The 26,375-nt window shown below is 40.2% G+C and overlaps 2 protein-coding genes across 3 annotated transcripts in view; one reads left to right on the forward strand and one right to left on the reverse strand.

Annotated features, from left to right (window-relative positions):
* Window positions 1–7,797, forward strand: part of Plxnc1 (plexin C1) — a 146,583-nt gene extending 138,786 nt beyond the window's left edge. Inside the window, exons 29-32 of the mRNA XM_010629224.3 lie at window positions 1,004–1,151; window positions 3,980–4,120; window positions 4,204–4,278; window positions 5,424–7,797. Of these exons, the coding sequence (XP_010627526.1) occupies window positions 1,004–1,151; window positions 3,980–4,120; window positions 4,204–4,278; window positions 5,424–5,528 (469 nt within the window). The 3' untranslated portion in view covers window positions 5,529–7,797. The remainder of the gene's footprint in view (window positions 1–1,003; window positions 1,152–3,979; window positions 4,121–4,203; window positions 4,279–5,423) is intronic.
* Window positions 7,798–8,645: 848 nt separating this feature from the next.
* Window positions 8,646–26,375, reverse strand: part of Cep83 (centrosomal protein 83) — a 125,978-nt gene continuing 108,248 nt past the window's right edge. For both annotated transcript variants that reach the window (XM_010629201.1, XM_033763836.1), the window contains 3 exons: window positions 13,153–13,256; window positions 10,267–10,456; window positions 8,646–9,248 (listed from right to left, as the gene is read on the reverse strand). In XM_010629201.1, the coding sequence (XP_010627503.1) occupies window positions 9,144–9,248; window positions 10,267–10,456; window positions 13,153–13,256 (399 nt within the window). In that variant the 3' untranslated portion in view covers window positions 8,646–9,143. The remainder of the gene's footprint in view (window positions 9,249–10,266; window positions 10,457–13,152; window positions 13,257–26,375) is intronic.

Genomic DNA, 26,375 nt, shown 5'->3' on the forward strand with positions numbered 1-26,375 from the left:
GTTTTTTTTTTTTTTTTTTTTTTTTTTTTTTTTTTTTTGTATTTTAACATTTTACCTTAAGGCAGGCAGGGCATGCAGATTTCTTCTAAATTTTTCTTTAGAAAAGAAAGATGGTTCATTACCTCTATTTGAAGAGGTTATGCTGGTGCTCAGAGCAAGTTATGATGTAACAGGACTCAGGTGGCAAGTTCAGGCACCTCCAGGCACTGGGGCCAACCACACCACTTTACAGAAGCTTTAAAAGCAGAAGCGGCAGAGCTCTAGGTCCAGTCCTTTCCCAGGAATCCAGCCGGATTCCCATACTCTGCTCCGGCTCACTCCTGTTGCCACCACACCTAGCCTGCCAGTGCAGGCCACCATTCTGCAGTGGACACTGTAGCACCTGCCAGAGGGAGCAGCTGTGCAGTGAAGGTGGTGGGCTAGGCCAGAGCTGAAAAGGAGATACTAGAAGGACTCTGATGAATTCCCAAGTTCATCTTCAAGGGTTTATTTGAGATCCTTCCATGCACCGCTGCTGGGTGCTGGAGTACAGCAGTGGACAAGACAGACCAACCCTAGTCCTCACAGAGAGCCTGTCCACTGGAGACCTTAGAAGGGAACGAGTGTGTGGAGGAGAAGGTGAGGGAGGAGGGTAGCGAGCATTACGACACGAGGATAACCTGTCAGAGCTGTGGCTGGAGAATCCAGGGAGATGGTGCGGCTGAGGTCAGGCCTGGGAGGGCTCAGAGAGAGTTTCTCCCTGCTGACCATCATCCCATCTGCCCGAGAGCTGTGCAGAAACCTCCTGCCTGGCCCATGGCCACTTCCAACCCCCTCTTCCCGCCATCCTGTCCCTGTGTTAACCCTTTCTGGTTCTGCGTGCTGTGCCGTCTATTGATGGTAGTGTGGCTAAGCCGATTTGTGTGTTCAGTAGGGATGTAGGCCCCTGTTCACAAACTGATAAGCAGACGATTGGCTGCCTGTGAATGGTCCTATTTAAGAAGAGCTTATTCTCTTTGAACAGCCTTCCTCTTCGCTTTTGGGTAAACATCCTGAAGAACCCTCAGTTTGTCTTTGACATTAAGAAGACACCACACATAGACGGCTGTTTGTCAGTGATTGCCCAGGCATTCATGGATGCCTTTTCTCTCACCGAGCAGCAGCTAGGGAAGGTAAGGCCCTGTTCTGCAGTTTCTGCACACAAACCTATGAGTCTAAAGCACTATGTCTTTGAACATTCATGTAATAGACAGTTGGCCTAAACCGTAATAGCTGAAAAGAAACAGTCGCTCATGGTCACTGTAAATTAGCTTTTCTTTAAATCTGTCCCATTTACTTTAATTTTTTTATCACTTTTTTTCCTTTTCTTTTTGTTGTTGTTTTGAGACAGAGTCTCGCTATGTAGTTCAGCCTGGCCATAAACTCACTATGTAGCACAGGCTGGCCTCAAACTCGTGACAGTCCTACCTCAGCCTCTTAATGCTGGGATTACAGACCTGCACTGCCATACCCAGCTCCCATTTATTTTTATTTTTAACCTTGTTCAGAAAGTAAAAGCCAAAGATAATTAGCTCCACCCTGTTATAGAATTACGCTTCTGAAAAACTACCACAAAGTATACATTTTCCCTGTTCTTAGAAAAACATTCAAAGGACAGTGATAGACTAGCCCAAATATTAAACTACTAATATTTGCTCAAGTCAATTCCATCTGAATATATTATAAAAAGTCTACTTCCGTAACAACCAGGTTATGGGCAAGAAAACCTTACCTGAGGCTTCTAACATACCAATTTGTCAGTTTATAATCAAGTCATGATTATAGTTCCTATAGTTTTCTTTGCTGATCAAAAGCCCCACGAAAGCAAAGAAAGATAAAAATACAGAATAAGCTTTAAAAAAGACATGTTGGTCTTTTCTAAGCACTCCAAAATAAATTATAATGAGCAATATCTGTACCTAAAGGATTTCAGAAAACTCTGAAAGCTGAGAAGGGGCTCTTTGGTAGGAGGGTTTTCATAGTACTGGGGTACCTCAGATACTGAGCCAGCCTTTCAACTCTTCGTCGCCACTCTTCCTGCAAAACAAATTGATTTTTACTTTTGTCTTCCCTCCTGTTGCCTGGGCTCTCAGGCTGGTATCTTCAGCATTATCTGATTCTTCTTCGTCTCCCCTTCCCCTCTATCTCCAGTTGGTCACCACCTCCTTCCCTCTTCAACAGTCCCTACCCCTTCCTTCTCCCGCCTCCCCTTTCTCCACTTCCTCCCCGCTGGGATAATATGTGTCCGTGTCCGGCCTTGGCCTGGACTTGCCCTGTTCGCTGTTTCTCAGGTTATCTTTCTGGAACACCAGTCTGACCTTGTCAGCCTCCTGCTCGAAAAGTTGAGAATGTTTTCTGTAACCTCCCAGCTGCTGTCTTTACAGTGCCAAGGGCCCCCTTCTGAGGCCTCCCGCCTCTTTTCGGCCTCGTCATTTATGGCACATTCGCCATCCTGTCCCCACACGCCCAAGAGCTCCAGTCCGCACCCCTTCCCTCAGTTCTTTCTGGTCTCACAGCCCTGTGTCTAGTAGAATCCTGCTCGTTCATTCATTCACAAGCCACGCGTTCAACACACAATTTCCTGATGTGTACCGGAAAGTGTAGGAGACTCGGATCAGTGCATTTCCCACAAGGCTGTCTTCATTTGACTGATAAGGTTTGTCCTAGCACAGCACACTGGAAAACACTCGCATGTTTGTTTATTCATAGGGAAAATAGTCATCTTTGGATTATTTACCAGGTTCTTATGTCTCCCCACAAATACCACACAGGTAGTTATTGTGACCCTCATTGTATAGATGAGAAAATTGATGTCCTGAGTTTAATAAGTCTTACCCAATGTCACAGAGTAGTTATAAACTCTAACTTGTCTAACTCTATAGCCTTTTCTTTTTATAGCCTAATTCCTTATATCCCACTTAACACTGTAACTTTGTCTTCCCCGTTAGACTGTGAGCTTCTCAAGGGCAGGTACCAATCGTCTTCTTCGTACAATCAATGTCTGCCCAACATACCTGGCTAAATAAGTGTTGAATGAATGAATGAATGGAAGAATGAATGGTCTACGGCACACTCCCCGAAATGCGCCCCATCTCATCTGAATGAATGAACGATCACGTCATTTGTGATCCACTTACACTTGACACGAAAATCTCAGTATTCTCTCAATCAAGGCATCCTTAAGGACGATTCATCAGGTCACTCACTCAGCCACTGGATTCTGCAAAATGCACTGCAGCATTAGCCTGACCATTAACTCACCTACCTCCTCCAAGGAGAATTTTTAAAAATTTTGTAAAGAAAAAAAAAAAAAAACATTTCTCAATATAAAATATTCACTTAATTGTTCTTTAAATATTATCACTATTGTAATTACATAAAACCATTAAAACTGCCAGGGAAGCTTTGCAAATACAGACATCAGAGCCACCAATACTAACAACTACATACTTTCTTGAGAAAACTGGAAGATCTTTATAACCTAATGAAGTAAGAGGGGCGAGCTGGAAAATCTGCCACTGCCAATTACTTACCGGTTTCATAGTTCTATAAAAGGCTCAATCAGACCTACAATCAAGTCTTTTATAAATGCCAAATTCACTGGTGGGTGAGGGTGAGAGCAAATGTTTTAATTCAGGCTTTTTACGACCATTAGTAATGAACTATGATTGAAATAAGTTCCATTGTTACCGTAACTCAAAATCATGCAAAAATAATAATTTAGTTCTTTTATGAGAGGGAGGCAGAATATATTAGCATTTAATCCACCCGAAAAGAACAGTGACTCACCAGAACTATCTAGATGGCAGGCAGTCACTCCGTCACCATCTATTGAGGCCTCCTGCGTGAAGCCTTGTTAGCAGGAGGTAATGCTGGTGGTGGAGGTTCAGCTACACTGTGCTGATAGAAATTCTCCATGGATTTTTATGTGTGTGGTATGGTTGCTTTTTTTTTTTTTCAGGAAGCACCAACTAATAAGCTTCTCTATGCCAAGGATATCCCAACCTACAAAGAGGAAGTAAAATCTTACTATAAAGCAATCAGGGATTTGCCTCCATTGTCATCGTTAGAAATGGAAGAATTCTTAACTCAGGAATCTAAGGTATCATTCAAAACTGGAAATAAGCTATTTGGTTACTGTTTTAAAAAATCATTTCAGAGTCTCTCATCAAGCTTTTTTCTTAGAAACACGAAAATGAATTTAATGAAGAAGTGGCCTTGACAGAAATCTACAAATACATCGTAAAATATTTTGATGAGGTAAGATTTCATTTAACATCTTTTTAATCTATGGCTCGCTCAGTCACAAGGATTTGGCTATAGCGTTCTGTAGGTCTCAGGACAGCTCTGGCATCTCAAACAGCCAGAAAGGGAGGCCAGAAAGCCTGTCTGAGGTGGGGGTCTTGGCACCAAGCCCAACCCTGCTCGCAGCTGCCCCTCTTGTCTTTAAATCATGTGCCCACCTTTGGACCAGCTTGCATTTACATTTGAGTGCATGGGACCTCAAGTTAACTCTGAGGAGTAAGTTGTGGCCTTGTTCAAGGGGGCCAGCTTAGGCTTGATTGTAGTCTGCTAAAAATGAAAGCTAAGCCTAGATTCTGTATTCAGTAGTTATATGAAATTATGACATATTTCTAACATAAGCAACTATTTCAATAACAACTGTTTTAATTCAGGCTTTTTACAACCATTAGTAATGAACTACCATTCTCCTTTATGATTAAGTCTCCTTAACCTGGATGCGTTGTTTCCAAATATATGTTAATTCCCCCTTCCCTGATTCCCCCCACTCAGTCATGCTGGGACAGGCTATCCATGTCAATGGTGAGAATAGCTCACCAATTCCATTTGCTACTTGAAGATCAAGTGAAGAGCTAAGGTAGGGTAGAGGCAATGAGTTCCTTAAACATGATAAGCATCCCTCTTTCCAAGGGTGAGAAGGGGAGAAGGGAAGCACTGTGGAGGGGAGGGGAGGGGACAGAAGGGACTACCTGGTCCAGGAGGTGGGGGGTACTTGTCTCTCAGGAGGATGCCCGTGCCTGCTGCATTTAAGGAGAAATACTTGCCTGCATGTTGGCTGCCCAGGAATGCTTGCTGTGCTTGGAATGGCTGTGACATAATGCATAAAGCAGGCCCTCGCAAGTCTGGCCCCGTACTTGTAAGCAAAGAGTTGGTATTTCTTGAGGTCTTCTATTTTAAACTGAAGTGTTGTTGATCCTGTGACAATGACTTAGCAAAACAACTCGCAAAGTGAGTATGTAAATGATGGAAGAAAATGTTGGCATCTGTTTCATACAGATTTTACCACTCACAGCATCAGGATTAAAAAAAAAATACCCAAAACAAAAACAGAATTATAATGCTGAAACCCCAATATCTAAAATAACTGTTCTAATTGTCAACAGATTCTAAATAAACTAGAAAGAGAACGAGGGCTGGAAGAAGCTCAGAAACAACTCTTGCATGTTAAAGTCTTATTTGATGAAAAGAAGAAATGCAAGTGGATATAAGCACTCTGGGGCCTGGCTTAACGTGGCAAAATTCTTCAGACGACTTGGGAGCAAAATGGCTGCTTGAGCTACTCTGTGTCGTTCATTTTTTAGGTTTGCACAAAGGTTCCACTTTGAGCACTGTCTTTTTAAGAGACCAAGGCACACGCACAGCTTTTAGTAAGCATATCGACCACTGTGCCTGTGTGTATACTGTGGGAACCCTTCTGTAAATAGAGTTGAAGTGGTTGTTGCAAACAGCCTCCTTGTTTACAGAGAATACAGGGCCAGTACGCAAGTGTCAGTATTGTAATGACAGTCTCCACTTAAGCACAATGACATCTAAGTGGTTTTTTTGGAAAACTACAGCTGTGTAGCACTTGTAACTACACTGCACCTCTGCAGAAAACAGGATGTTGCCAGTGCTCGAAACAAAATGTGAAAGAGTCACTTGGAAACAAGGTGGAGGTGTTAGGGCAACCTCGAGGATTTGCAGCATTGAAACTTTCCCCAGTAGTTCTTGGAAAAGTTGACCGCAGAATTTGGTAGTGTGTACACTTAGCATTCGTGAGTGTGTGTGTGTGTTTAAACCAAAAACTAACAGTGTTGCAACATTGTTGAAAGGGCTCGTGTTTTTCAGTGGTCGCCAACTGCACTCCATCCGACTCGCCTCCATTTTTCATTCAGGAGCTCTAAAGCAAGGAGAGTGATGGGCTTTATTGAAATGCGACAGTGGTTTACCCAGACACTTTGTCCTAATGTATGTTCCTTTTTTTTTTTATTTGTCTTTTCATACTAAATGTATTTGATGGTGGACATGTTGGGTATTGTAAAAAATACTATTTTTGTTTAAAACCCTTTGATCAGAACTATCTGTGGAAGTGTAAGTCACTCTAACCCTACATTTCTATATTAGTGGCTCCTTGCTTTAGATTTCTGGTGAACCCTGTGGTTATAAATACTTGTGTGTGATTAAAAAAAAGATACATTTTACATTTCATCAAATTGCTGTTCACACTGGAGTATTATATATAAATAAATATATATTTGAGGCCCAAGGCCTAAAAAATATTAGTAAACAACTTGGTATCTTAGTCTTACTATGTACTTTTGGAAATTATTCCTTACAGGAGAAAGAATTTTAAATACTCATTCATGCCTTTCTTTTTAAAGAACTCCCTATCCAGTTATACTGTAGTCTTTTTATTGCTGAGTTTTTTATTCCTGAATTTTTGCTGCTCATGACCAATTTTAATACCACTGTGTTTTCCTTCTATTAAGCCAGAAGTAAAAAGTGTAATTGGCAACTCTCCAGCTTTCCTTGTGGCAGGCACCTTTTACCCTTGGTGCTCTAAGTCCCTGATCTAGGAAAAAAAAAATTCAGGTAGTAAATAAAACATTGATCACACATTCCTTAAAACCATTTACCAACACTGTATGGAACATCAGAACTGAAACGTGAATTTGTCTTAGGTAAATGCAGTTCTTTTCTGTTCCTTAATATCTGGTAGATAGAGAGGTAACGCCTCAGTAAATGGTTCAGAGAAAGAAGCAGTTACTGCCCTGATAGGCACCGTCCCAATCCTGTCGCTTTTGACCACTGTCTGTCCAATGGACACATCTCAAAACTACTACCAAATAGGTTACTTTTAAGTATAAGGTGAGAGGTCTGGTCCCCATCCAAAGCTGCTACAGTCTTCAAAGAGGTGAAGGCATTCATAAGAGAACAGTTATGGAGAGTTGAGAGCCAAGGGTAGGAGAGTTGCCCAAAAGACTTCCCCTTCTCTAGGGTACAGTGAACTCAAAGGATCAGCTACAGCTTTATCTAAGTATTTCCTGAATGCTACACGAGGGTGTCCCTGTCCGGCTCTCTGGCACGTGAGTCCTGTGTGGAGGGTGACCTCCTCTTCCAGGGACTGTGCTGTTAGGAACTTTGGGCAAGTCACTTACCTCTTTGTGCCTCAATTTCTGTATATTTCTAACCTACCTCACCGAGGTGGTGTGAAGATTCACTAATGTATGTAGCGTGTTTGTCAATCCTCCAGTGAAAAGCACTATCTAGATCACGTTTTGGATCACATTAGCCAAATGCAGTAAATGGCCAAATTAGATGTGTGCTGAAGACAATCAGTCACTGGGTCTATAAAAACAGCAACTAGAGAAACAAATGGCAAACAGTATCTATTTTCAAGTTCCTTTGCATATTTTTTGGTGCAAAACAATTCATTTATAAATTTTTTTTCTAACAGTAGTGTCTACAGCAGCATTTAAAAATTAATTCTGTTACCTTTTCTGTATTAGGATTTAAAGTCTATTTCTTATTGTATACTTGATTGAAGCTGTTCTTGGAGATGAATGTTTTAAATGTCTATATCCAAAAATAAAAATTTTGATGTACCTGTGGACTGCTGGTCTTTTGTGTCCCCCCCAATTTTCTAGTTATAATAGGTTTTTCATTCTAAGGGGTGCTATTGAAATTAATTTTCAGAAACAAGGTGTCACTGTGTGTGCAACAAGAATAAGCAGCTCCATTATGCAGTGAGTAAACCTGGTTTTGGGGTAAATGATGCCATGGGATGCTCAACTGCTCCCCCGTCCTCCACTGTGGGCTCGGATCTGATGCGATGTCTTCTGGGTAATGCTTTGCTTGGCTGACGTGAAATTATACCAGCAGAATTCCTCAAACAGATGCTACAAAAAGCTTCCAAAAGTGCGCAGTGAAAAACAGTAAATTAAGGCATACTTAGGGACACAGAAAAATAAAATGTCATCATTTGGGTAGATCCAAAGAGTGGGAAACAGGGCCAGGGATTTAGCTTAGTGGCTCTGCTGCCTGCTTTGTAAGCACAAGGTCCTGAGTTTGATCCCCGGTACCATACCAAAAAAAATTAATGAAAAAAAAAAAAAGTGGGAAACAAATACCAATACTTCTAGAGGGACTCATTGGGCTCCTTCATCAGTAGCCCTTTTAAAAATGGCTACAGGATTTAATTTTCCACTACTTCTAACTCAAAAAAGCCATAATCAGTGAAATCTGTTAAACTGCTAAATCCACAGTATGTTGTTTGGCTGAAATGAAATCAAGCACAAAACATTAGATAGAAAAATATTTATTAGATCTTTAATAAATTATGTGCACAGTTTTTTGAAAAGGTAGTCTTTTGCAATAAATGTTTAATAGATACCTTTAAGTTTTTTATGCCGCTTTTAAATTGTCATCTTTTTTCCAAAAACTATAGGTTTATAACTCTTATAGTAAACCACAAGGTGTTCACTGACTTTGTTATTTATTGTCAAACACCTCAACGATAAGGAAAAAAGAGCTTTCAAAATGGACATATTTCAGGCAAAATGCCAAAAAATTCAAGTCAATTTTATAACTTGATTTTCTAATAGTTTCTTTTATCAATGTTTATTATTCTCAAAAGGTTACCAATATATAGTCTAAATATCTGTAAAAAATGGTTTCTTTTAATGCTCCCCTTGTCGTAGTTGGTACCTTTTTTCTTGAGGCACATTCAAGTACTTTGGCAAACAGCAATGAAGTATCTCAGTGCCACATATGTTAAAACTTCACATTTACTGAGTCTGTGATTTTTACCCCTTTTGATCCCCTCTGTCTTTTTGCCAAGAACATCATTCCCCAGGAGATCCAAGTTCCTCTAGTTGTTTTCTCTGTGTTGTTTCTAGTTCTTCTAGTCTTTTGCGAAGGAGAGAGAGTTCCCTTTGATGTTGTTCCTCCTTAAAAATGATGCAGGAAAGCAAAGCAAAAGAAATTGTTAGAAAAACCAGAAGTCTCCCCTTACACAGGCCTGCAACAATCTGCAGGGAAGTGATAGCCATTTCAGCAGTCTAAAAACAAGAGGACGTACTACTAACTAGTCCTACTTCCCTCCCATCGTCTGTTCTCTAGGTGTGAATTCACTAGGGAGCAAATTAGAAAATACTAGGGTCTCAAGTATACCTGGCTACCTTGAAACAAGACTGGAGCTTAACAGCAGTTTCTTATAAACAAAGCACTTGGTCTGACATTCAATTCAATGACTAAAATCTGTGCTTATAATATTATAAAATATAATTACTTAGTCCTTCTAAAAACCATCCAATCAATTTTATTCCTTCACTAGTTTGGGGGCCTGACAGAGCAGAAAGAGCTAGGCTTGGAAATCAGACAGGTTTAAAACTTAACTTTGTCATTAAGCAACTTTAGGCAAGTTACTTCACCTTTTTGGCTCGGTTTCCTCAAATACGAACTGGAAATAAAAACACCTGCCCTTACTCGGTGTGGTGGCACACACCTCTAATCCCAGCATTTGGGAGGCTAAGGCAGGATCACTGAGAGCTTGAGGATAGCTTGAGCTACTTAGTGAGTTCAAGGCCAGCCTGAACTACATAGCCAGACCCTGTCTCATAAAAAACAACAAACAAGCCAAAACAATACTTGCCCTGAAAAGTATTTCATTAGTTTTAAATGACTGCATGCAAAAAGCATATCACATTGCACTACTAAATGCTCAACAGCAGAACATAAGCAAGTTTAAAAAGTCTACCTTATTCAAAAACTCATTATAACTTTCTTATCTGTCACTAAAAGATAGAAGAAACTCAAATCTACTTGTCAGCCAATTTTTTTGGTTCTCAAAAGAGAAGACATTAAGGCTAGCCTGAAGTGGGTATGCTATTTTGGTGGCTAACCTATTTCAACAGGTAAAAACCTCTAGAAGTGTTTGGCTGTTTTTCTTGGAGTAAATGTTCATACCTGCATATGAGGAGGGAAGCACAGTTCCATGCCTGGAACCATGGCTGATGACTGAAGGCCAACAGGATTGACAGATGCTGTCGGAGGTATATTAGGAACTAAAATTAGACTTCGAAATTCGTTATGTCTTCTCTGTATATCCTTTAGTCTTTTCTGAAGCTTTGTATATTCTTCAAAAGGAACATTTTGTCTTAAAGAGAAAAAAATAGTTACATTCTTTTTTAAGAGTTACACGCTCACTGGTAATGTTTTGTTTTGTTTTGTTGAGACAGAGGCCTGTTACGTAGCTCAGGCTATCCTTGAGCTCACTATGTAGTCCAGGCTGGCCTTGAACTCATGTGATTATCTTGTCTCAGCCTCCCGAGTGCTGGGATTACAGGCGTGCACTACCATGCCTGGCTTCGCAAAACATTTTAAATTGGAAGAGAATAATTTCTAAATTATAAGATGTATCTGTATATCATATATAAAATTGTACTTACACAGAAATATAACACTGTATCTTTATTACATATGATTATAATTATCACTGCAGACCATCAATTTATGCAGTCTTGTTTGCCAATTAATGAGATTAAAAATCTTTTCTGCTTTTGCCTTCATTTTCACTCTCTCCCCACCCATAAATCCCAAAACTAAAAGGAGACTCTACACCAAAAAATACCTTATTTTACAGAAGAAATCAAATAAGAATAAAGAAAATGCTAGGTGAGCTTTATGAAACTGCATTTTTCTAGGTGAAATATGGCCATAAATAGCATTTCATGTAGTTCAATCTAATTTTTGAACTGCAGGTATGACACTGTGATACAACAAAAATATATGTATTTGGTCTCTGCCACAATCCCAGGCAGCTCCTAAAACCCCTGGAATTCAGGAGTGAAAAAGAATATATTTTTAACAGTAATGAGATGACTGGTAGATGGGGGACTCTGGAAAGCTTTAGAATGAGGTACGGTCAGGAAGACCAAGGTATGGTTAGGGAGTCGAACTTTTGGCCACAGCCCACCTCCAGCTCTGGGGAGGGGAGAAGAGCTGAAGGTTGAGTTGCTCCCCAATGACCAGTAAAACAATCAACTCTGCTTATGAAGCTGCCATAAAACCCCAAAAGGACAGCACTGGGGGAGCTCCTGGATTCCTGCACACATGGAGGTTGGTCCCTGGAGGGTGATGAACATGGAACAAGGCTCGGGAGCTCCAAATCTCTCCCTGTGTCCCTCCTGCGGGACATTCGTCTATATCCTCCATAAATGTTCTTTATAATAAACTTGTGTAAATCACTTCCCTGAGTTCTGTGAGCTGCTCCAGCAAATTAACTGAACCCTGACAGAGGGTCGTAGGAAGCCCTATTTCCAGCCCGTTGGTCAGAAACACAGGTCCCAGCCTAAGCCTGTGAGCAGCACCTGCACTGGGGCAGACCTGTGGGAATGAGGCCTCAGACCCTGGGATCTGACATCATGCCCAGTTGACAGTCTCTGAATGGAATTATAGGGCACCCAGCCAATGTCTGCTGGAGAACTGACTGCTTGGCATAGGGGGAAACCTCTGCCCCCGTCAATGTTAATACTGGCTGTGTGTAAGGAGGAAAAACATTTGTTTTTTCCAGTAACTAATAGTAGAAAACCACAAAATTTGTGAAGATACTCAACTTTAAGAAAAAATAACAAGCATTAAAAAAATCTAACATTCTAGACCTTCATAGATGGTTACATTTTTGAGACAGGGTCTCACTATGTAGTTGAGACTGACCTGGAACTCACTATGTAGCCCAGGCTGGTCTCGAACTCACAGCGTTCCTCCTGCCTCAGCCTCCTGAGTGCTGAGATTACAGGCGTGTGCTACCAAACCCGGCATAGATGGTTACTTTTTAAATATGATTTCTGATCATCAGTCACACCAATAATCAAATATAGTTTCAGAGCCATCCAAAGTCCTAGATGACATGTCCATAGCTACCCAATCTCTGACATCCCCCTCCGTGGTACTCTCGCCCCCGCGTGCTGGCTCCATGTCTGTGACTGCCCCAGGGGTAGAGACTGGGCCCGATGTGGGGTGGGGTGGGCTGGCAGCTGCAGCGGTGGAGGTGAGAGGCGGCAGTGAGCCCTCCAGCGGAGGATGAAGTGACATTAATAGAAAAAACAGTAAGTTGAACTTGATTTTAGAATGAAATTGGTGGCATCCTACTTTAAGACAGCCTATCGTGAAGTTGGCATCAATCCCAGTCTAGAAACCTCTTGAGTGTTCTAAAAAGAAAAGTATTCATATTTTGGTAAGAACTACAACCAATGCCAAGTGCATACCATGAAATATCACTACATGGTATTCTTGGCAATTTCCATTAAAGAAAAGTCTAACAGTCACTAACACAGAAGGCTACCACTGACCAGCTAAAATCAAAAAGACTTTATTAACTTGAATCAAATGGGTCACACGATGCTACTACCAACACCTTCTCTGCTCGGAAAGTCGCAACGCTGTCATCTGTGCTCAGCTATGACTACAAAACTAGAAGCTATAGGTCAATCATAGTTTTCCACAGCAGGAAACCAAAACCTGCCTTTGATTCAAAGTTGTAGCCACAACTTTCAGACTTACACAATAGTCACAAGTGCTTTGTTATCTTAGCATCAACCACTCCTAGAGAGCAAAGCCAGTGACTATCTTTTTTGTCAATCCCAACCGTAATGCAAACACCTGTCACATGATAAATCCTTTGGTGTGAAGGAACATTCAGTCAGAAAGAAAAATAAAAGATAATGCATTAGGGGTTATCAAATAGTTTCAGAAATCATATATATATATATTATAAATAAAACAAAATACATTATACTCAGAAACAAAGTTCTATGACATCAAAATAATCATGTTGGTGCATACACACATTACCTGTTTAACACCTGATTTTCTGTTTCTAATTCTTCTTTCTTCGCCTCCAAGATTTCTACCTTTTCTTGCAGTCTCTTCATTTTGTTTTCATGAAGAGATTTTCTCTAAAAAATAATATGATTAAGTGTGTTAATACATAATTTCCTATTCAAACAAAATTATACAGTGAAAATTTTACATGCCAAAAGCTGTTTGAGAGGAACATTTTCAGTGGCTACCAGAAAGAGAGGAGTAGGCATGGTCCTTACTGAAAATTGGCAAGGATAAGAAGGCCCAGGTCTACCTCATATCCTTAGTGTGACAGAATCCTTATGAATGCCAAATCAGAAAACTGGTATCAATAACTAAATTGCTGCAAATAAAAATCTAAAAAGAGAAGAAGTCGTATTTTAATAATGAGTTTGTCATTTGCAAAGGAATCGTGAGCTCTTCATCTTCCCAGAACTGAAAAAAAAAAGACTGAAACAAAGTTCAAAATTAAAAGCATGCTTATAACTGAAGTTCCTACCAAAGCAAAAAATTAAAGGATCAGAATGCTAAGACAGAGTTTGAATTTATATCAGTTTCAAAGTATACCTTTCTAAATATTAAAAGAAAAATAATTTATATAATATACACAGTGAAAAGTTAACAATTATATGATTTTATTAAATTATATGGAAAAATATGAGCATAATGCAAAAGGAGTATGTGAACAAAAGTACTATTTCTCAGTTTCTATAAACAGGCTTTTGTTGTACTTTTTCAGTTATGTGAACCTAGGGCCTCAAACATTCTAGCACTGAGCTATATTCTAGCTCTTAAAACAGGAGCTCTAAATTGGCCATGCTCTAAGTTGAACTTGAAATCCTCCTGCCTCAGCCTAAGTAGCTGGAATCATAGGCATGTACCACCACATATGGCTACACTAAGGCTTCTGGGGTAGGGGGACTGGGATTGAACCCAAGGCCTTCTTCACACTGAAATACAACCCCGGCTGTTTTTAATTTGAGACAGGGTCTCTCCAAGTCACTAAATTACCTAGGTTGGGCTCAAACTTGTGGTCCTCCTGGTTCAGCCTCCCAGAACACTGGGATTACAGGCCTGCAACATCATCCTTGGTTGTTTTGTTTTATTTTGATAGATACATATAATGTTAGAATTCATTTGGTAGCTGCAAACCTTTTAAATGTTTATTTAATAAATTTCTATTAATGTAAAGCAAACTTATAGAAAAATGCATAGCATGTAAATGTAAAGCTCAATGAAAAATCAGCCAGGAGAAGCTGATATGCTCATCTCACACGTCAAGAGCACTCAGAAGGGCCCCTACCCTTCCCTCTTTCACTCATCAGCCCCTTCATCCTCTGAAAAGGTTATCAACTAATTTATTTCCAAAGCTACAGTTTAGTTTTTCTATTTGTAAAACTTCATATGAAGTTCTTTGGTAAGTTACTTTTTTCTTTCACTTAACATGACGTTTGTGAGATTTACTCATGTTAATACTTACAGGTGTCAGTTCTTTCACAGCCACATACTGCAGTCCCCTTATGACTATTACATAATTTGTTGTATTTGCCTAATTCACTACTAAGGGTCATCTGGATTACTTCTACTTGGAAGTAATGCCAGTATCACTTCTCATCAATCCCATGGCTCCACATCCACCAGAACCCGAGGGTCTCCTCATTCTCTTCCTGTCCACCCAGGCAGATGAACCACTCTTGACCTGTGTGGTCACAAGTGTTGAAGTGTGCACAGGTAATGAAGGCATCCACCCACCTACCCATATATGTAAGAAATCATATAGCATATATTTTGCATAAGGATTTTTTTCTCAATATTTTAAGATTAAGACGTGTTACTGCATGTCACAGTAGTTTTGTTGTCATCTATTATGCTAATGTACCACATTTTTCCACTTTTTTGTTGAACTATTCCCAATTTGAGACACTGAAAGGTTTCTAATGAATATTCCTGAACAATTTTTTTTCTTGTACTGGGTATCAAACTTAGGACCTTGCACTTGTGAGGAAGGCACGGTGTCACTGAGCTAAATCCCTGGCCAATCCTGAACACATTTTTGATGGATATATGGTCCTCATTCTGACTATATACCTAAAGCTAGGATTACAGAGTGTTCATGTTTTAGTATATACCGTCACTTTTCTAAATGGATTATAGCAGTTATATGTCCACCACCAAGATATAAAAGCTCCAGCTGTTCTACATCCTTGCCAATACATGGTAAGGTCAGTCTTTTAAATTTTACCTATTCTGGTGGACTATGGTAGTTTTGTAGTTTTTATTGGTATTTTCTTGACAGCTGTTGAGTGCCTTGTGCGCACTGGTCATCTGTATACCCATCTGTATATGATGTGTACATCATAGTCTTCTGCTCATTTAAAGAAAATTGTTTTGAGTAACCAGTTTCTTAACTGATTTGTAAGAGTTCTTTATGAATTCACAATATGACTCCTTTGTAGCTATACATATCACACATTGACCTAGTCCCAGAATACGGTAGCACTTTGAAAAAAAGTTTTTTTTTGTTTTTGTTTTTGTTTTTTCTTTTTATTGAGGTTATTGGTATTGAAAAAAAGTTTTTAGTTTTAATAAAATTATCAATCATTTGTAGTTAGTACTTTTTGTGTTCAATTTTAAGAAATCTTTACTTACTCCAAGTTCCTAAGATTTTCTTCTAACATTTCTTCTAAAAGCTTTATTTTTTCCTTTGACATTTAGGTCTTTAGGTTCGTTTTTACCTGTGTTATAAGTCTGAGTTAAGGATAACCAATGGATATAGTACCCCAACAGGAGTCCATATACTTGTTGGTCTATTTGTGGACTCTATTCTGTTCCATTTGTCTATTTATATCTTCCCTATGACAATGCCACAGTCTGAATTACTGCAGATTATAATAAATGTTACTTCTAGCAGTGTAAGTCCTCTGGCTTTACAGTTCTTCAAGATTGCCTTGATTATTCTACTTCTTTATATTCTCATATAAATTTTAGGATCTGCTTTATTTCCACAAATAACCTGCTGAGAGATTTTGATTAAGATTGCATCAAATTTACAGTTTAATGTAGGAAGAACTGACATCTTAATAATAATAGTGAATCTTTTAAATCATGAACGTGTTAAGATTTCCACTTTAAGCATTCTTAAATTTTTCTAAGCAGTATTTCTATTTTTTAATGTAGAAGTCTTGCATATCTTTCCTTAGATTTGCTCCTGGATATTTTGTTTTTTATGCTACTGTAAATGCCATTTAAATATTTTATTTTGTATTTGATATGTGCATAAAGATAACTGATAATTGTCACTTGACCTTGTATCCAGCAACTTAAAAATTTCACATACTTTAATACTTTATAGATTGGTTTATATTTTATACACATACATTTATGTCATCCGTGAATGACAATTTTACTTCCTCCTCTTCAACTGATACAGCCACTTCTTTTTCTTGATTTATTATATTAACTAGAGCCAAAATAAAACAGTGAGTAAAATGGTGACAGTGGGCCTACTTGCCTTGTTCCTGAATTTAGGTGAATTGAAGAAGAATTTAAACAGTAAGTTCAGTAAGTTAGTTGTAGGATTTTTATAGATACCACCTATCAGATTGAAAATTTCCTTCTACTTCTAATTTGATGTTTTCTTTTTTTTAAATCAGAAAAGTGTTGAATTTTGTAAAGTTGTCTTTCTGCATCTAGGTAGATAATCAAACTAGGGTTTTTTCCCCCAGTACTGAAAACTGGACTAGAGGCCTTTGTACTGAGCTATATCCCTAGCACTTTTTTTGGTTTGATATTTTGAGTCAGGGTCCTATTAATATTCAAGCTAGGGTCAAACTTGGAATTCTCCTGCCTCAGCTTTCCTGAGTGCTGGGATTATGGGCATGGACCACCACCCCTGGCAGATCCCCTTCTTTGTTCTTTTACTGCTGAATTATACTGATCAGTTTTGCTCGCTGCTAAGTGGCTTTTATCCCTAGAATTAAGCCTACATGCTCATATTACCATTTTACTATATCACTGCATTCAGCCTAATATTATTTTTATGTCAATGTTTATGATACGGTTTTTCTTATAATGACCGTGTCAGGTTCAAGGCTCTTAAAATAAGTGAGGATGTTCTTCTTACTTTTTCTATTTTCTACTTTCTGGGAAAGTTTGTGTCAAGACTGGTATATTTCTTCCTTAAGTATTTGGGAGAATTTACCAGTGAAGCCAAATGAGGCATTTTCTTTGTAGAAGGTTTTTAATTAAGGATTCCATTTCTTTAATAGAAGACACTTCAAATCCCTAATTCTTCTTGCATTCCATTTTACAATGTTCTTCAAGGAATATGTTCATTTAATCTAAATAGCAAATAAATACCACAATCATTTTTAATATCCTCTTTATTTTACTCTCTGTATGTAGTTATATCTGCTTTTTCATTAGTGGTATCATTTACTTGTGTTATCTGATCTAATTTTATGGGTTGTGTAAGAAGAATCAATCTTACTAAGGCTTTATCAGGTTTATCAATCTTCAAACACCAACCCTTAGAATTTCCAATTTTCCACTTTTGCTGCCTGTTTCATGATTTCTACTTGTATCTTGAAGATGCTGGCAATGTCCCTTGTCAAATCTATCCACTGAGCTAATAATTTAGTTACTGTATTTTTTAGTTCTAAGCTTTTTAAAGGCTTTCCAGTTGTCTGGTACAATTTTCAAGCTTCTATTTCTGAGCATGTGAAAAATGCTTATTTTTAAATTTCTATTTGATTACTTTGTTATCTGGATCCCCTTTGGGAGTCTGTTTATTCTGGTTATTTTTCCTGTTTTTCTATATTATATTCATTATGTGACTATTTTTGTATTTTTAAAAATTAATACAATGTATTTCTTAGAGCAGTTTTAAGTTTACAGAAAACTGAACAGAAAGTAAAGAATTCCCATAAACTGCCTCCACCACCAATAACACCCTACATTGTTGTGGTATAAAAATTGATACTGATATGCTATTATTATAATTATTTTTGTTTTGTTTTGTTTTTTGAGACAGGATCTCACCATTTAGTTGAGACTGACCTGGAACTCACTATGTAGCCCAGGCTGGTCTTGAATTCACAGCGATCCTCCTGCCTCAGCCTCCCAAGTGCTGGGATTACAGGCATGTGCCACCACACCTGGCTTGATATGCTATTATTAAATAAAGTCTGTAGTTTAAAATTAGGGTTGATTTTTTGTGTTGTATAGCTCCATGAGTTTTGCCAAACACACAATGTCATATGTATGCCATTACAGCATGACACACAACAGTTTCACTGGTCGAAATATTCCATATGCTCTTCCCACTCATCCTTCCCTGTACTCCCAACCCCTAGCAATCACTGATCTTTCCACGATCTCCACAGTTTGGCCTTAAGCAGAATGTCATATAGTTGGAATCATAGTGTGTAGTCCCTTTAGATGGGCTACTTTCATTTAGCAATACACATTTAAGGTTCTTCCATGTCTCTGTGTGGGTTGTGGACTCATTTCTTTTTATTGCTGAGTAATATTACACTGTATGTATGGATATGCTACAGTTTTATCCATTGTCTATTGTTTCCAAGTGCTGGCATAAAGCTGCTATAAATGCTCATGTTTTGTGCAGACAAAGTTTCAAGTCATCAGAGCAAACACGTGACTGGAATGTGACTGCTGAATCATATGATGAGACTCTATTTAGCTTTTTAAGAAAAAGGCCTGGGGTGTCTTCCGCAGTGGCAGTACCATTCCGTATTCCTACCAGGAATGAAATGGACTTCCTATTTTTCTATATGTTTACCAGTATGTGGTGCTATCAAATATTCTGGATTGAGCCGTTCTAGAGAATGTATAGTGCTATTTCTACATTTTATGTGGCGCTGACCATTACGTACAAAAAAACTGACAAATAACTTCCAGGCTACAATGTTATTTTCCTTTAAGTAGATTTACATCTGTTGCTAGCAGACAGCTGGGAACACTAGCAATACAAGTAAAGTTAATCCAGTGAGCAGGAGTGAGATTATCCGAAGCTATGCTTCAGTACCTGCAATGGCCAGGCTATTTTTAGTTCACCCCCAGCCAATGGGTGAATCCCCTCAAGATTCCAACCCAAAGCACTCATGGATTTACCTTAACTCCTGCTTTGTGGAAGACTATGAATTCCAATTTTTATTTCCCAAGCCCTGTGAGGTGGTCAAGACTTTGCTCAGCGTCTTAACCTCCCAGCAGTCTCTTCTGGAATCAGCAATTTCCCCTAAAGGAAAAGCAACCACAAGTGCCACACTCCTCTCTAGGTTTCCTAATTCTCAGGATCTTGCCTGCCCCTCCCCTCTGCTTTGTTAGCTTACTGGAGATTTTTGTTTGAACTCAGGACCTTGTGCTGAGGCAAAAGGCAGATGGCAGCACCACTGAGCTAAATCCCCAGCCCTGGAGATAAGTTTTAAAATATTTTTCTAATTAGTCTAGTTGTTGTCAGGGTATAAAGACTTTAGGACTTAGTTAACTTAAAAACAACCAAATTTTCTCTCTCATGATTCCAAAGGCTAGGGAGTCCAAGATCAGTGCTAGTGGTGTCTGGTGGGGCCAACTTCCTTACTTCCTTCTCCTGGGCCCTCACATGGTACAGGGCAAGGCAGCTCTCTAGGGCTTCTGTTAGCCCATCCATATGACAGCTGTCCTTGTGACCTACCCACCCCAAAAGAGCCACCTCCTACTGCCATCACCTAGGGGGTTAGAATTTCATAACATAAATTGGGGGGGCGCACAGACATTCTAACCATGACACACAGTGAGAACTGTGGTCCACATTATTTCCTACTCTGTCATTACAAAAGCATATGCTTTTTGTATTTTAGTTCAACTAATAGCACATATTTTAAAGACAGAAACACTTAACATTTCATTATTGTATGATGATGTACTCTTAAGATCTAGCTGTATTGGTGATATAAACGACAGTATAATATAAAAAATTATATCTCATCACGAACAAATTTTAATTAAACATGTTATTTTAAGTACTCTACCTACATATCTTTAAAGAATGTATATCATCTATTTGCATACACAAATACACTTGACAGACACAGTGAGGGAGAAGGGAGAGAGGGAGGGAGGCAAAGAGAGAGTGAGAGCCAGAGGGAAAGGGGGAGAAGGAGGGAGAAGGGGGAACAAGAAAATGTACATGTAATTGGGCCATGTATGAACTACAGGTAAGTGAAGGAAATTCCAGTCTATAAGTACAAAATTGAGAAAGGCCATTCTAGAGAAGATAAGAATTAGGCTTTATCGGCTGGGCTTGGTGGTGCACACCTGTAATCCCAGCACTCGGGAGGCTGAGGCACGAGGATTGCTGTGAGTTCGAGACCAGCCTGGGCTACTTAGTGAGTTCCAGGTCAGTCTCAACTACATAGTGAGACCCTGTCTCAAAAAACAAAAACCAACCAAACAAAAAAAATCAGGCTTTATTATTGTTATTGTATAAGAATGAACAAGTTTTAATAATGGAATTCTTGTACAATGCTGCCGATTAACAAAATATATCTTAAAATACTAAAAACAAAATAAAACAAAAATTCCCACCTCAGAAGCCCTTGGTGATCTCAAGAAAGACAATCCCAAATCCACCGCACTTTAAGCTGGGTTGCCTTAGAACAATGTTCTAAGGAACAAAGGACCTGGGAAACAAAGGACCTTCCAGCTCAACCTTCCTTAATGGACTGTGTCACCTTCCCCTACAAAAACCACATCAGAAACTCTCTTGTCTCTCGTTCAAATTCTAGGTGGGAGAGGAAATGAGAAAAGACAATATTCTCAGGCAAACCAGTAAATTAATTTGTTAACTGAAGTTTATAATTAAACTATTTCAAAGAACCCACATACAATACCATCCACCATTTGAAAAAGACCCCTAGATGCCTCAGGCTTCTGGGCAGTTAAAATCCAGGCTCATTTTTCTATCCCAGGTCTGTTTCCCAAGGCACCAAGAAATTTCTTGTTCAAATCCTGTTACACCACTGTTACATTCTACCCTACCCACCCTGGGTTTCTTTCCTCAAAGATGAGTACTGAATAATACACAGGCTCCTGACCATCCCGTTTCTGCCAACCCTGTCCCCACAACATCCTCAAGCTCTCCTAACTTAAAGGTTTTGGTTTGAGACAGAGTCTTACTATGTTGCCCAGACTGGTCTCCAATTCCTGGGCTCAAGTGATACGCCCACTTCAGCCTCCCAAGTAGCTGCAACTAAGGCAGCTATTGTGCCTGGCTACTTCATTGTTCTTAAAAATCAAAACTTCATCTCAAGGTTTCCGTAACAGAAAAGAAAGCAGATCTCACCTGCTCAAGGACATTGCTCTTTTATCATCAACTTTCCTTTCTTTAAGGATCCTCAGTTTACAAACACACATCTCCCTTTAACAAAAACTACCACTACGGCAGAAATTAACCACAAAACAAAACAAAAATAATGGCACCCAGGTTCCACAGCAAAATCCTGATGTGGATGCTGATACCTTCCAACTCCATTTCCTCACACTTGCTCTTCAGCCAGTCTCATGATGCCTTGGGAACCACCACCCTGGGGAATCCCCTGCCAACCCATCACTCCCAGCTTCTCTTCATTTCTCACTTTTGGAAACATTTCTCTCTAGGATTCCAGGCAGCTGCTCAAATCTGTCTCTTTAAATGGCTTCTCCTTTTCTCCACTGAGTTCTCTACATTGCAGGGTCCAAGGCTGGATTGTCCGAGGTCTTCTCCTGCTGCTAAGTGATCTCATCTGAGTTCCCACCTTTAAATGCTGAACTCCAGACTTCGTCTCCAAGGACATAGCTGTCTTTTCTACTTAGATGGAGAGTAGGCATCTTGAACCAAACTGGTGTTGCCCCTCCCCTCCACGGGGCCAGTCCCTTAGTGAGGGTCCCCACGTTACAGCATGACAGCTTACGGTACCGAGGCTCCCTGTCCAGCTCGCCTGTCTGAATATAAGTTTCATGAGGGCAAGTGTGTTTTGTTGTCTTGTTTCTTGTTGTAGCTCCTGTGCTCAGATCGGTATCTGGCAAAAAAGCCTCCTTCAGGTCCTGAACAACAGCCATGAGCCTCTATTTTCCGCCTGCATGTTAGAGACCACTGCCAGGCTCAGTTTCAGTTCATTCTGCATTTCCAACATCTTGCCCAGGTAGTAAGCTTCCTTCCATGAAGACTCCTGCAGAAGCATTTCCTCCCAGGTCTCCATCCTTGGCAACTTTACAGTGGATGGAGAAAGACAGCCCCAGCGCCTCATGGAGCTGCTCCGTCTCCCGCTTCAGGCTGTCCTACTCAGCCTCCAGCTTGGCACACTGCTGCCTGACGGTCAGCTTCTCCTCCAGCACCACCAGCCCTACTCAGCCACCTGGATCTTTACCTGGATCTTCTCATGAGTGGTCTCAGGGTCAGCCACGCTCTGCTGCAGCTCCTCCAGCCACAGGGCGCAGCTGGGGTGGGGGTCTACACACTAGTGAGCGCAGTATCCACCCACTGCACTCCCTGGGCCAGGCCTGACCTAGGATTTATTATTTTATAGTTATAATAGGGATTTAGATTTATCTGAATGTTCTCTGGTGAGGACTGGTGACCAAAAAGCAGTGGTTTCAGATTAATGTGGCAGCGTATTAACAACAGACAGGACAGACTCAGAAATTAGCCTCTCAAGAGTCCAATCTGGAAATTAAGTTCCTAAAGGCAGGGTCACAACAGTGTTGTTCTCATCCACCAGAATAAAAGCAAATGACTATTTTCTAAGTGCTTACTTTTGATAGGAAGTGAGCTAGAATACCATTAAAACAACAAATATTGGTTCATTGGTAGAAAGACTCAGTGAATACCTGAGGCTCCTTCGTCAAAGTCATCATCATCGTGTTTTTTCCAAGACACTGTTGACCCAAGTTTCACTTTTTTTCATATGTGCCTGACAAACTAGGATTGAATGCAACCCTAATACACACTGCATGCCTGGACCCAGGCAACCAAAAACAGTTGTGTACGCACACGCGCGCGTGCGCGCGCACAAACACACACACACACACACACACACACAAACCTGACCAGTCTTACCTTACCAAATGGGCACCAGTGGTCTCTGGCAAACCTACTAAATTTCCCTAATCTGAGCACTCTCTCATACTCGCCTGTATTATTCTTTAATAGCTTATATCTCCTCAAATTTCTAATACTTCCAATCTTCACTCTATTTTTGCACTAAGAAAATAATATGGCGATCTGTATAGAATTTCCTCGTCTCTACCACATCTATCAATTTATCAAAAATTTATAATCACGTACTTTGTCTTTTTTCCAGTTAAAATAGATACACCATTTCCTACTGTCTGAATGCTTATGTCCCTCCACAATTCATATTTTAAAATCCTAATCCCAAAGGAGACAGTATAAAGAGGTCGAATGGGGGGAGATGATTAAGCTATGAAGGCAGAAACCTCAATTATAGAATTATAGCAGTGTCCCTAAACAAACAGTCCCTGGGGAGTTGTCTCTCCATCACGTGAGAACATGCCTAGAAGGAACCATCTAGGGACCTGTACATGGGTCCTCACCAGACACAGAATATGCCAATGTCCTGACCTTGAGCCTCCCAGACCCCACAACTGAAAACAATCAAATTCTGTTGTGCACGAGCTACCGGTTTGTGATGTTTTTCATACCAGATCAAGCAGACACTATCCCTTCCACCTCTGAACTGAATCTCAGGTCCACCTGCCTACTAAAGGCCATCACTCCTGCAACTGTCCCCTTCCTCTCCATCATCAGTTTTCGCCATGCTACTAAATTATTCTATAATTTTTCACTTGTTAAAAACATTTTTGATTCCACAATCTTCCCTAGCTACTAACCTCATCTTTCTGTTTTCCCTCACAACAAAACTCCCACGACAAACTGCAATTTTTCCTACATAACCAGATCCCCTTGGATCCACTTCAATCAAGCATCTCTACTTCTCATTCCATGGAAACAACTCTTGGCAAGGTCACCAATGATCACCACAGCCAGATCTACTCCTGGTCTTCATCATCTCTCACCATCTTCCCTAGCAACGTCATCTGACACAGGTGATCCTTTGTGAAGCATTTTTTTATTCTGCCTCCAGGATTTTCTTGTCTCACCTCCTACCATACTGGCCACTCTCTCAGACTCTTCCTTCTCAACTACTAGCCTTGGAATTCCTTAATGTGAAAAACTCAGCTTTGTTCTCTTCTCTTCTAATCCCATTCCTTTAAATATGCCGATGATTCCCAAGTCTTTATGGCTAGCCCAGTCCTCTTCCCCTAAACTTCAGATCTGTGTATCTGGTTTTTTATTTTATTTTGTTTTGTTTTCGAGAATAGGTCTCGAAACCTGGACTGGCTTCAAACTCACAGAGATCCTCCTGCCTCAGCCTCCTAAATGCTGAGATTACAGGCTCACCTGCCTCTATGTATGTTTTTCATCTTTATTAGCGAATTACCTGAGGCAATTGCTCTACAAACAGAAAATGGTATTGTCTTAGTTTTGAGGCTCCAGTCCTTTGCTTTGGGCCTCAAGGAAGGATGGCCTGTCACAGCAGGAGCGTGCACTGGAGCAACCACTTACATCACAAGCCAGGAAGCAAGAAAGAAGTTGAGAGAGTGGACTCCCACAATCCCCTGCAGTGGCCAAAGACGTCCCACTGGCTCCACCTCCTGAAGGTCCACAGCACCTCCCAGTGTTACCACCCCGAGAAGCGTGCCTTCAACACATGGACTTCTATCCAAACATCGGCGGCATCTTAAAACATCAGCACGTCTACATAACCACAAACCTATTCCCTCCATACTCTCTCCTGTAACAGTAAGCAGCAATTTATTTCACCAGGTGCGCAAGTCTAAAATCTTACATTTTCTTGGATTTATCTTTCACATCCAGTAACCATCGAAAACTTGTAACTTTAAGATATGTACAGATTGTAACCATCGAGTCTCTACCACTAGATACCTATTCCAAGTCAGCGGGCTCCTGGATGACTAAAAAGTGTTGTCCTGCATTCTCCTTTGAATCCAGCCTCGGTAACTCAGTCACTCAGCAAAACCCTGACCCAAAATAAAAATGAGAAAAAGGGCAGGAGATACAGCTCAGTGCAAAGGCCTTGGGTTCAATCCCCATTACCAGGAAGAAACACAAGAACAACAATGGTAAGACCCTGAAGTGCTTGGCCTCTGTCTCCACCCTAATCATCCATGCCTCCCTGTGCTCCTTCACATACTGAGCAGACTCCTGCCACTCTTGGACTTGCAGTTCTGTCTGGAACACTCTTCCATGTAACAATGTGGGATCCCCCTTCTTTCCTTCCGATCGCTACACAAATGTTACCTTATCACGGGAGCTTTGCCTGACCACTCATATAGAATAACACCCTCTCCCCCTGGGTAATTGTCCTAGCATTCATCCCCACATGATAATATTTGTATATTTATGTCTCCCGCCCACTGCAATGTAGCCTCCTTAGCTCACAATCTGTTTATTTCTGTTTCCAGTGAATAAGCACCTGGTACATAATAGATGCTCAATACATGTGATTGGCTGAATACAGAATATCCTTACAGTAGAGGTCTGAGCAAGGATATTAACTACAGGAATGAAAAGAGATTGCATTATAAAGGAACCACCCATCTACCAGGTTGAACAGTATCTCCCCAAAATTCAGGTCTACTCAGAACCTCAAGATGCAACTTCAGTATAATAAGTAATATGATTGGCCTTCATCTCCAGTTACTGGTGCAGAGCTCCTAAAACCCCAGGAATTTCCTAAGTGATAAGTGCTTTTTTAATTCATACCAAAAATCCCTTTCAATCACAACTCAGCTTCTAGAAACGAAGTCATAACCTCAGGATGGAAGACCATGTGACAAACAGTGGCCTCCAAGGAGGGAGGGTGGATGGAGACTGAGCTCTGCAATTCTTGAACAATGAAATTCAGAGTTTGGGGAGCTTCTGTGTTAAGGAATACACTGAGCTGCTGGGGAGGGATGGCCCACCCCAAGAGAACATGGGACTGCCACACAGCTGCCACACCCCAAACCTTCCCCTTAGCTGTTCTTGATTCGTAGCCCTTACAATAAATGGCAGAATGTCAGTTCTGTGAGCTGACATAGCAAATTATCATATGAGGAGGGGGTCATAGAAACAAATGCATAGCCAATCGGGT

This window comes from Fukomys damarensis, unplaced genomic scaffold (assembly GCF_012274545.1).
Source record: "Fukomys damarensis isolate Sample0158 unplaced genomic scaffold, DMR_v1.0_HiC HiC_scaffold_15, whole genome shotgun sequence".
NCBI classification, from domain to species: domain Eukaryota; kingdom Metazoa; phylum Chordata; class Mammalia; order Rodentia; family Bathyergidae; genus Fukomys; species Fukomys damarensis.